At 42.3% G+C, this 12,397-nt stretch overlaps 1 protein-coding gene across 4 annotated transcripts in view; it reads right to left on the bottom strand.

Moving 5' to 3' along the window:
- TBC1D8B (TBC1 domain family member 8B) overlaps positions 1-7,373 on the bottom strand; it is a 28,802-nt gene extending 21,429 nt beyond the window's left edge. For 3 of the 4 annotated variants that reach the window (XM_079318567.1, XM_079318569.1, XM_079318570.1), the window contains exons 1-2: positions 7,166-7,373; positions 633-743 (exon numbers count right to left, since the gene is read on the bottom strand). In XM_079318567.1, coding sequence (XP_079174693.1) covers positions 633-743; positions 7,166-7,295 — 241 coding nt within the window. In that variant the 5' untranslated portion in view covers positions 7,296-7,373. The remainder of the gene's footprint in view (positions 1-632; positions 744-7,165) is intronic. The other variant, XM_079318568.1, reaches the window with a different exon arrangement.
- Positions 7,374-12,397: the final 5,024 nt, after the last annotated feature.

Raw genomic sequence — 12,397 nt, 5'->3', positions numbered from 1 at the left:
GTCAATTCACAAACTGTTCAAATTCTTTAAGGCTGCCCTTTTAAAGTGACATGCAATTACATTAAATTAAAGCTACAAGAACAAATATGTATTTACTTTTCCATTCCCTACTGATTAATAACACAACACAAGAAAGAAATAGAACTTATACTACAAGAGCAACAGATATGAGGAAGAATTCAGCTCTGACCATGACTGTGAACCCGCATGTTTTAACATGCAAAGACAAAGTAAACAAAAATATTAGGATAAGCATCTACTGTTATTCCTACCTACAGCACACTTTGGAATAAGCTGACCCTGGGAGTCCATCTTGAACTGTATCAAGTTATCTATCTTACAAAAGAAAGATTATGCCTCTGTCACTGTAACAGTGCCCAAAGGTTTTGGCACCTGCAGGACTCTTGCAGAAAGCAGGCAATGAGCAGGTGTAGTAGGAAGAGTCCATAGAGCTATTCTGAAAAACTGGAACTACACTCTGTTGTCAAGCTCAGACTTGCAAATGTTTTTAAACCATTTAGAGATCACAATAATGAGTAACATGAGATGATTACGCCAAAAAGGGATCTCATACTTTGCACCTTCTTTTTCCACTTTCTGGACTTGGCTAGCTCCCCGAGCACAGTACGTACCGCAGGCGATGGACCAGTAGACTTGGGAGTCTGGGGTCTGATGGAGGATGCGAAACGGGGCGACCTTCGACGTTGAGTCCAGCACTGCATCTAAGGTTCCCACAAGGAGACCTGTTGTGTCCAAGAAAATGTACACAGCACAGTGAAACTCAAGTTTTGAAATGCACACTCCCCTCTGATTCATTTCTTGGGGAACAGGAATGCTGCCCAAGTAAGGAACTAATGAACTCTGAGAAAATAAGAAGCATAACTGAGGAGAGCACGAAGTATTCCCAGAGGAACTTCTTTGGGATGTAATATTTTGATCCAGTAAAAGCCATGAGGCCCAAATGGGGGTGAAGAAGTTTCTTGAGATGACCCATGTGGAAGTGACAGTCACGTGGTATGTGAAATCAGACCACAACCAGAAATGTAACACAGCAGTCCCAGCCTTCAATGAGCACAAGAAGTAATTGAACTACCTCTTAATCAGTGATCTACTGTTGTCCTCCAATCCAGGGGAGGTTTCTGCCTTCCTTAGCAGACACCTATCTTACAAACCAAGACAGAAGATCATCAGATCTTAGACACAATTAACTGTACCAGGTGAGTATCCATCACCTCAGCATTGCCACAAGTCATGAATGGGATTTAGATTGCAGGTTTGAGCCTAAGGCAATAAATAGCCCATCGTTACAGTACCAACCACTTCCATGGCTACGGACACTGGCATAACTGTAAGTTACAAGCAGAGGCTCACTCACCTTCTCATCCTAGTCCTGAAAGTCCTCCAGGACCTACCAATGTTTGGAATACTGCATTATTGGTCAGGGTTGCTATACCCTCAAATTCTTGTGTGTTTCTCTCCAAGCACTCCCTTGGATTGCTATTTTCCAATGGGAACCAAGGGACAACTTACAGAGGGTTCCCTACTTTCATCTCTGCTTAAAACTAGTTTCTCCTGGACATTCCACCTAATCATCCTCCTGCCTTGCTCAGGGAATGATTTCAGCAATATCTATGGAAAGTGATGCCCATTTATATAGAAAAAAAAAGGTTCTGCTTTCAGAAAACATTTTCAGTCTCATAGCTGCCTGAGTAAAACTACTAGGAAACACCCTAGATGCTTCAGTAAATAGAGTAAAATACTCTAGAAACCAAAATAAATGGCAATGATCCATAACAGCTTTGAAATACAGATACGTAATTCCCAATATGTCTCCAAAAGACTTGGTTAGGACAATATCAACATTAGCTCAGAGATGTACCACAAAACATCTGCCTTGAATTTTGCTCTCATTTGTACCAATTTAGGGCACGTATCAACTGACAGCACATGTCAATAACTGCCCAGCATTTTGTCATTTGGGGTCAACATAACTTTGTCCTATATTTATTTCACCAAGTACACCAAGAGAATACTAATATTGCTGCTTTATTTTGGTCCTTTTGAAACCACAATATCAAAGAGTTTTATTTTCTTCTCCTGGAATAGCATCAGTTACAGCTTTTTTATTTCTATGGATCTACTTTATTTATAGCAGTTTGACTACTTCCTATGCTTTGTGAGACTAGTGTAATGCAAACAGTATCAGTTTTCTTTTACTAATGAAAAATCAGAAACAAAGAAAACATGCTTCTGTCTTTTTTTTTTTGAAGAGCACTATCCTTCTGAAGCAAAGTTAGCACAGGCCTGGTCTCTCCTCTAATGCATAACAATGCCTGTGAGATCAATAATTAATTATATTAAAACTAGATCAGACAGCCTGTTTTGCTACATTCAAGGTGTTAAGGAACATAAAATATTTAAGAATGTTTCTTACAAACACAAATGTTCTATTAGCACCACACTGGGCAGTAAGGATTTTGAAGACCAGATAAGCTGATATACAGTTGATTCCTTACTTTTAGTTTACTTACATTATCAGAAAAAATAGTTTATGGAAAATACTGTAAAGCTCTGAGTAAGTGGCAACAACTACAGAAAGCGAAATTCTGCAGCTACACCCAATTTCATTCCAGCAAAAACTGCTCCCTTTTGTAATCTGAAGAATTCACAGCCTAATCAGAGCAGAACCAAAGAGGGAAAAACAGTGTAAAACAATCAAATTTGCAATACACAGCTGTAGTGGGTTGGCCCTGGCTGGATGTCATATGCCCACCAAGATGCTCTATCATCCCCCCACCCCCAGTGGGACAGAGGGAGAAAAAATACATCAAAAGCCCAGATATGCAGACCCATTGGAATCAAAACTTAGCAGATGCTCTGTAACTTCCACTAAGGCTTCTCCAGTACAGAATGCAGTAGCAGGGCAGAAACATAACAGCAAATATTTCTTTACAGTGACAGGATAAAGCTTCTTTCTATAAGCAACTACTTTTACAAAGCATTTTGGTTCTGTTTGTAAAATACAAAAAGGACTGAAGCCCCAGCTTTCAATGATATAAACCATGAAAAGAGGTAACCTCTGTGTATTTGATTTAAAATACAGGAATGCAAACTTGTGAATAATACTCCTTTTCCAACATCCTCAAATTAAACACAGAACTATTTTCTGGCTTAATTTTATTTTGTAAGTGAACTTGATTTCATGATTAAGAAATTCCAGCTTAAGGACATACTGAGTATGGGCTGAGATGAGAATGTTCTAAAAAATTTAGACAAAAACATATCAGTTTCAGCCTTCAGAGACAAAAGATTTCATTTCCATTTACAGTAATTCAAGTGCATTATGGTCAGTGGTTATGACTCACGTAAGAAAACAGTAACTCATCAAACTTAGGTGTGTGCCCAACCTTGCCTCTGTGCAGCAAAAAAGATATCCTTAGAAATAGGGAAAATTACAAGTACAACTCTGAAAAAAGTAAGTATCGGTGTACTTGGTAAGAACAGAAAAAAGCACTGCAGTTTCTCTTTGTTTTTGTTGCTAAAAAGCTGTCTGACAGGAACTAGGAAGCACATGGTGGTAGTTTTTCCTACCAGTCATCCCCAAATGTAAACATGCATCTTAACAGATGGATGTTATTTGTCTCACCAATATAGGCACTGCAAAATAATATCTGCTACAGCTGCTGAAAAAAAAAAAAAAAAAGTAGCTGATTCCTATCAAGGCTGAGGACCCACAGCAAGGAAGCCACACCAAAAGCTCAGTGTGCTAAAACACCAGCACAGATAAATGACTTCTGCCCAGATCAGGAAGTCTGGAAAGCACACACCTTTGTGCTGCAGACTGGGTCAAGCTAGATCACAAGGTTCCTCTTTCATTCTGCGGCACCTACCAAAATAAATTCCTTTTAAGTTTGTACATAGATCACCAAGTATTTTTTTAACTGGTCCACCATGAAATTTTGTTAGAGATGATGTTCTCGCCTTTGACATCCACAACTAGTACTTGAACATTGTTCCTTCTGTGAGATGTCAGAGAAGGAAAATTTCCCCACAGCCCACGTCACTGCCCAGCTCTGTCTCCCCTTCTCCTAACCCCCTGTGCATGCAAGCCAAGAAGCAATGACCCACTCAACAAGCCACAGCTTTTAAACAGTGGAAATATCCACAGGGGCCTTTGACAGGTTTGGGATGGCAACAATTACCACAGGAGATCCAGGACTTGGGAAAGTCATAGGTTTTCCCTACCTTTCCAAGCATGGCACAGGGAAGACTAGTTCCAACCATATATTTATTTCACTAATAAGCTTTTCTCCTCTCACAGTTGTATTTTACTTATGTTTCTCAAGCAGAAAGAGGCAAATTGTAACAGCAGAAGCAAGAAATAAGCAATTTGTTTGTTCAAATTCCAGTGAAAGGTTGGCATATTATGACACCAAATACTCATTTGTATCACTACTCCCAGTATACCCATCTCCTAATCAAGGTCCTGTCTAAATTAGAATCAAAGCTACAGCTCTGTGATCAGCATGCTTAATCTCACCAGACCTTAGTTACAGCATATGTATTCATAACTACATCCATCCACTCTGGAAAACCTGATCAGCTCTCCCTAAGTGGCTCTAGAGAAGATACAACAACCAGAGGACACGGTCACACGGTTGCACTGTCAGACAACACACTGAGATTTCCCATTGTATGATGAACTACCCGATGGAGCACCACTCAGGTCACTGCATCTGTATCCTTAGGGCAGCTCTAAAACAAAGAGAATGAAGTATAAAGTTAAGCAGGTACTTATCTGCAGGGAGGGAGGCAAGGCTGAGCACAACCGAACAAGGTATTTCTGGACCTGTTTACAAGTTACTCACACAACCAAACTCAGAAGTCTGGTGTGTGTGCAAACAAGCCGTAAGAGCTCCCTGTGTCACCTACAAACTGGTCCTGTGCCCGTCAGTCCAGAGGGGTCATACAAACAAACCCCAACTGCAGACTTCTTTCTATTCCTAGGACAGCATCAGAATTCCCAGCCTTCCTTCAGGTAAGTATCTCTGACATTATCTTTGGCTCCTTTGTCTTTACCTTTCTCCAAATACTAGCTGCTTCCTCAAGACTTCCCTCCTTAAAGCCTGTCTTACCAACTGTACTCTATTTTTGGAAATCCTTTGTCACATCCCCATTGGCACTATTCAAACCCTACAGCACGGCCCATCTTTGTTTCCACTCCCATTTTAAGGCATTGTCCCTCTTTCACTCCTAACACCTAGTCCCTTAGTGCTGCCAGTCACCTCCAACCTGATCTCACCAGCTGTAAAACACTCTTCAGGAGAACGAGATTGTACTGGGACATTTGGATGATTTCATAACACAACAGCTGTGCTTTGCTTTTTCCTAAAGGAAGTAATAATTTTCTCAAGTGACATGCAGTAACATCAAATAAAGCCCAGGCGTAGCAAATCATGCTGGCTTCTATCTGGGAAGTTTGAATATTTGCAAACCTGCAAACACAAATGTAATTGCATTTTTATGCAACTGTCTGGTTAACCTTTCTTAATTACAATTTTAATTCAAGAACATCTCACTCCTTTTGTTTCTGTCCAGGGAAAAGTGTAACTTGCATAGAAGAATCTGTAAAAATCTACAAGAAAAGTTACAGAAATAAAATGTGCAATGCCACATCAAAAAAAGCATACTACAGCAATTATCCCATCCAAGTGTTTTTCCCACACTGTCAACAGCCACCAAGGACAGAAGAGCAGAAGTCTCATCTTCACCAAAACTCAAAGGGCACTTGCAAGGTCCAGCTGTCTAACCAGCTGTAAGCCTATGAGGAGGTTTCTAGAAGAACAACTTATTCCAGTTCTCATTGTTCCACTTTAACCACAGTCCTTCAATGAATTTTATCATGCAGAAAATCAACCTACATAGCAACTTGGTTTCCTTGGCTTCCAAATATATCAAAGTAGAGAACAGGCCACTAAGCCTGATCCCCACAAGACTTCTAAGCTTGAAGTCTATCAGCCTTGGTTCTAAGCCAAAGCCTGACATTATCTATCTGCTTATAATACTATGATATGCGTAGTAACCTGGGATTTTGGGATGCTTTCTTTTACACTTTTTATGTGCCCTACCAGCGGTTCATTTAGATGCCAATGAAGAATGCCTCACCTAGAGCTGCAAGGGCTATTTCTATATCTGAAATTCATCAGACAGAAATTTGAGCCTTGTGGTTTGTCCAGTAAAATTAATAAATGTTTCCACAAGACAATTATGCCTCATGTCTAACGCAGCTTCCTTTAAGATGACACAAATTAGAGACAGCCTAGAAAACCTACAGAAATGCAAAACACTCGAGAACCATGTCCCACCGAGGAATGGCTTTATGCTGAATCCCTCATGCTGATTCTTTACAGGGTCAATGACAGACACCATCAGCCTATAAAGGAATCAGTGCTAGTCAACATAGTTGCCACCATCACAGAGGTCTCAAGCATAGCTGGGGCCCCTGCAGTGCCTGATGATACAAACAGGCAAGAATTATCAATAGAAACTCAGCTCCATACCTTGAAGTTCTCATGGAATAAAGTTTATTCCATTCAAATTTTTTGAGAATGTAATTTCCTGCCTCACCACTCTGTCTCTTTCCTGACCCACCACTGCTGACAAGCTGCATCAAATCATATGCTTGCTTTTAAAACGAGCAATCAGAAATGCCTGAGCAGAAGTTTGTCTCAGGCAGCCCCAGATGCACGCAGAAAAAGGGATTTGGAAATGAGCATCTTGCCAAAACAAGACATATCAGTGCTTCTTCAGACGCGTCCGCTTCCAGCAAGCAGCCCACGGAGCTCAGCCGGATTCCGCGGGAGCAGCGGCTCCTCAGCCGTGCCGAGGCTGGGCTGTGCTGCTCGGCTGTTCCCCGGCCGCCCGGGGACCCAGAGCACCAGCCGCCGCCAACCCTGCCGGGTGCCCGTCCCCGCCGTGCTCTGCTGCCCCGAGGGCCGCGCGACCCAGGGAAAGGAAGGCGAGAAAAGCCCCATGAGAAATACAGGACGGTCTGGGGCTCCAGAACTCGACCAGGTCCCTTCCTGCCCCTCTGGCAGGGGGTCCGAGGAGCGACAGACCCCTGTCCTCCCGCTCCAGTCCTGCCCCGGCCTCACAGGGGCAGTACCTGCCAGCCCGCCTCCGCCCTCCTCGCCGTAGCCCCGCCGCCTCTGCAGCACGAAGTACTGGTTGGAGCGCTCCTGAACCCACAGCTTGAGGGCATTTTTCAGCAGGACCTCTTCGGGCTTCAGCCACATCGCGCAGCCCCTCACGGCGCAGCACTTTCACCGCCCTGCCCGCTCCGCGCTCGCAATTGCGGTGCCAGGCAGGGGAGGGCGGGGTTCCCAAGGCATGCTGGGAGCTATAGTCCTTGCCGCCAAAGGGCCGCGCTGCGCTGCTATAATAGGACTACAACTCCCACCGGCTGAGCGCTCCCCTGCCTCGGGACTACAGCTCCCGTCGGGCCCTGCGCGTCTCGTGTCGCCACGCGGCCCGGGGCTGCCTCCGCAGCCGTGGCGGCCTCTCCCGGAGCGGGGTCCGAGTCCCGACTCTGTGCGCCCCGGGGCGCGGGCCGGGGGTGCCGGCTCTGTGTGCCCCGGGGGTGCCGGCTCTGTGTGCCCCGGGGGTGCCGGCTCTGTGCGGGCCGGGGGTGCCGGCTCTGTGCGGCCCGGGGCGCGGGCCGGGGGTGCCGGCTCTGTGCGCCCCGGGGCGGGAATCGGGCGTTCCGAGTCTCGGTTTCGTGTGCCGCTCCTGCACACAGCTCTGCCTCTCCCCAGTCCCAGGCGGGGCAGAAGGTGCTGTGGCCGTTCTGCCCATGACACAAGTCCCGTTTTCAGTTCTGGCGAAACCTGACTCCATTTTCAGCCGACAGAACACACAAATGTCACTAGAGACGGGGTTTAGCTCCCAGGTGCGTTTTCCAGCCTGGCACTGCAGGCGGGGTTTGGGGGTGCAGAGAGAGAGGTTGACAAAAAAAAGGAACAAAAGCTTCAGAGGACTGGACGCCCCCCTGCCTACTCTGTTCCAGTCTCTGCTGCCGAGGACTTCCCAGAGTTACTATCTTTTCCCCCCTCTATGCAAGATTTATTCTTCTTCCTAACACAATCTGTCATTCAGTACAAATGGAGTGAGTAGGTCTCCCTGTTTCCCAGGAATTTCTGTGCACTTTCCTTATGTTATAGACGACAATATAATATTGGCTTTCACATTCACATATTAGCTTTTTGCATCACAAATATTTTGCTATAGTACAATTTATACTTACTTTTAACTGCTTTTGTATAGTATATCAGTTTATGTATACACTGTATAGTTTATATGAATAGCAGTGTGATAAATATATGGTAGGTTTTAGCAAAATTGTAAAATAGAGAATAAAATACCTCTATGTAACCAACTTACAGAGTGGTGTAAATTCTTTTTCTTACATCTATGTACTGGCCTCTCCAAATGATAAAATGACAGAAACCAGATCAAAAGCATCTGGGATGGATTTATCAACTCCTCACTATCAGGGATGTAAAACAACAAGACAGCAACACAGGAAGAAATAAAATGTATTTACCTAATCTACAGAATGTCCTGCAGACAAACCAGAGGTTAAAATCAAACCAGACTTCCTAGAATGTCAAAAACTCAAAGGAATGTTTGAATAATGTATAAACACATGAATATGCATATACCCCCATTTTACATTGAGGTTCTTTGGCTAATCGCCAAAACTAAAAAATACCCAGTACTGGGTATTTTTTGTCCCTTGTTTTATCCCTTATTAAACTTTTAAAATTCTAAACTGTGAATTTTTTCACACTTAGCACTCTATTTCCAGCATAATTAACCTTCCTAAGATTTTCAAGGATAATGCTTTATTGATTGTGTATAATACAAAATATCCAGCATACAGGTGTTTAAATGCAGCCTCTACTTTGAGCTCTTTCTAAAAAAAAAAAAAAATCTGCACATTATGCACTAATTGTGCATTGCAAATTTGGCACTTTTGCTTTTTCCTGCCTTCCTTCATGTTTTTCAATAGTACTTCACTACCAAAAATGCTGCTGCTAGCACTGGTCTATTTTGAGCACAGGCACAGTGAGGTTTTGCCAAGCAGTCACAGAAATTGGCAATGCCCATCCGCTTTCAGCTGCATAAGCAGCCACCTACTCAAAGGGCCAGTGTGAAAACAGACCCAAGTGTGCAATTACATTTAACTCACTGGAAGCTTCAAAACTGGATGAATTTCACTGGCATAAGACTTTTTTCCTTTTCTTTCAGTCACTCATTGCACCAGCAATAAAAGCTGTAAAATTGAAGAGCTGTGCTTTGGGGACTGAATATATATTTACCTAATACAACTCTTTTACTTGGGCTTTTTTTTTTTTGTTTGGTTTTTTGTTGTTGTTTGTTTTTGTTTTTTTAACAGAAGAGGAAGCAACACATTTCTGGTGGTCTACTTTTACTAGAAATGAAAAATAAAATAAAAGTCATTAATCAAACATTAATGAGAGTGAGTCCCTGATACCCTGGAACACAGCTCTTCATGCCCCCACCTGAAGTCACAAGTAACATATATTACTGGGGATTTATGAGCTGAACTGATTGAGTAGTTCCTGCATGGATCCTGTTCCTCTAAGAGCATTCCCACAGAGTGTTTACCATTTAATTTTCTTCAATTAGACAAGCCCCTGGATACAGGAAATTACGGACCTAACACAGATCTTCTGATTCTGATGCTAATTTTAAGGAGAGATGCCCTTGGCATTTCCTACCCAGGGCTTGCCTTTTGATGACCCACACATGCACTGGACATGTTAGGACATATGTTACTATGCTTATGTAACATTCTAACTTTGTTAATTGGATAAATATGTAACAGTAAAATGCTACTGCTTGGAAAATACATGTTTTGTATTTCTCTCCATGTTTCAAGGCCTTGAATGTCTTTCTCTTTTCCAGTTCCCTCAGGCACTGGATTCTTAATCATATACTGTTTAAAAAAATCATATACTGTAAAAAAATAATGTTCAGATGCAAAGAGTGCACCTCTATGGGCATGGAGGAATTTATTTATAGCCACTTGAAAACTTTCTTAATCAGTGCACAATCATGCTACAGTGTAATCAACGCATTCTACAGAAACACAGATCCATTTAATGCTGCAGAATTTTTCTTTCACATTCAAGACTTATCCTAGAAATTGTAAATTATTTCCCTCAAATAACCATGTCAAAATTACATAAGTAAATATCTATATAAATAAATGTTGGCTTCACTCTGTATCACCAACAGTGAATGGATGTGGAGTTGCTCTAGGAATATTACATAATTTTTAGTGCACACCACATAAACAATGCAATTTGATTTAAATTTTCTCTTTAAACCAAAATTAATTGCTGAAGCCAGTAGATTTTCTTTGATCTCCTCCAAACTGCAAACATTGCACCCCTGCAGGAGAAGAGCCCCATTTACATCTACCCAGGAAAGGCATCAATCTAAACTTGAGTGAAAAGGCAGGGCCACCCTCGGTGCTGGTGTGTTGTAATGTGAGAAATACACTCGTTTTTAAAATTTCAAAGGTTTATTAAACCTTAACAAATACAACAAAGGACCGAATAAGGAGAGACACAGCGCCAATAACATACAGAACACGGTCTGCCAAATGTTCTACAGAATGGCTGCTCCGCCTTTTATAGCCGGAATGGGAGGGGGGCGGGGGTGTCTTTGCATCAGCCAATACTGGCCCATCCCAAAATCTGTCACTATGTCAGTTAACCCTTTTCTGCCATTGCTGGACACTATTTTCTTGCCACTTGATTGGAAGCCAGGTGTTGTCATGCAACAAACCTTTCCCATCCCATGCAAGGGGCACATGTACTCGCCCTCCCTCCACAAGTGTTTTACACCCAAGCCTGTCTGGCGTGCCAAGGGGGGAAGGGGACTACGGGGAGAACACAGAATGCACAGACAACAAACCACAGTAACATAACCACACATCAGTATACCTTTTTTTAAACATACACACAGTTTTCATCCCTTAATTGCGAGAGCCGATCCTTCATATTATCTATCTATAACATTGAACATGTAATGAATTTACATTAAATCACATAGGCAAGGTAGATGTCTTTATTGATTATGCCTGTTAGGTCACTTAAGATGGACTAGATCTCACCATTTTATGGCAAGAGTCACTGCCCTTATGACTAAAACTGCTTTTATATGTTTGCAGCCCTCATCACAAGTCCTGCTTTCCCCTTTAAACAAAATTCTCATGTGAAATATATTTCTATAGGGACACATGAGTATTTTCCTCAAGATGAGAAAATGGCATTATTTTGATTTGAAATTTAAAATTAAGCCGTGCTGTTGTAAAGATTGGTTTACAAGACAGCACCAGTAATCCAGCACCAGGCAACAAGGCTTCCTCTCCTTCAGGGATAAAAAAAATGTTCACATTCCCCCTTTGAGAGCCCACAGGTATTTGACTGAAGTGTCTAGATCAGAGCATTCCTCAGGGAGAGGGGTAACTCCCTCCCTTTGCCTGGGGGAGTGAGTAAACACTTGAATGTGATGCCAGGGCCTGTTCAGTTTGCTCTTTGGGGACAGAAGAATTGACAAATCTGTGTGACTCAGTGGGAATATTAATATGTTAAGAGTCAACAGGCAGACCTTTAAGCAACTGTACCACTTGTGGGCTCATTATTTCCATTATCTTACACATGAGCATTAGTGTATCTATAGAAAACCCCAAAATTATTGCACAATAACAGCAGGTTTTTACTGCTTTTCTGAACAACCCCAGCCCCAGGCACATTCCTGTTGGTTTGTTGCTTAGAGGAGTCTGTCATGCCACACATACACACATAAATACATATATATATGACCCAGAAACATTCTAGTCCATGGCATCACCAAAAACGAGTGAACATTTTCCTGCACAGTCCCCTAAGTAGGGCTGGTAAAGACAGCTGCTATACATGGAAATTTGACAATACAAAAAAGTGAGAGTGGATCCTTAAAATTTCTTTAGGGTAGTCTAACAGGAACAGACAGAAGTTTAGTATCAAAATGGTGTTCACAAAATTTACACTTTCATTTTTAAACCAAATCCCTTGCATAGCTACTAGTTACAAACACATCTGCAGAGATAAGAACATGGCAGACTTGCAAGTTAAGCTGCAAAACTGGAGAACCATTAAGTTCTGCCTAGCAGTAGCTCAAATACTGCTCAGGTACTTACCCTGTATATGTTCCTTTAGCAGTGGGTCACATTTGATATATTTGATATAAGAAACCCAGCAAATATAAAGCTGGAATTCTATGAACAAAGTAACCCAAAAAGTGCCTTTCAATGTATTGAATT

This window comes from Erithacus rubecula (assembly GCF_903797595.1).
Source record: "Erithacus rubecula genome assembly, chromosome: 15".
Classification (NCBI taxonomy): domain Eukaryota; kingdom Metazoa; phylum Chordata; class Aves; order Passeriformes; family Muscicapidae; genus Erithacus; species Erithacus rubecula.
Note: the sequence above shows the minus strand (reverse complement) of the source record. Positions and strands in the feature narration are given on the sequence as shown.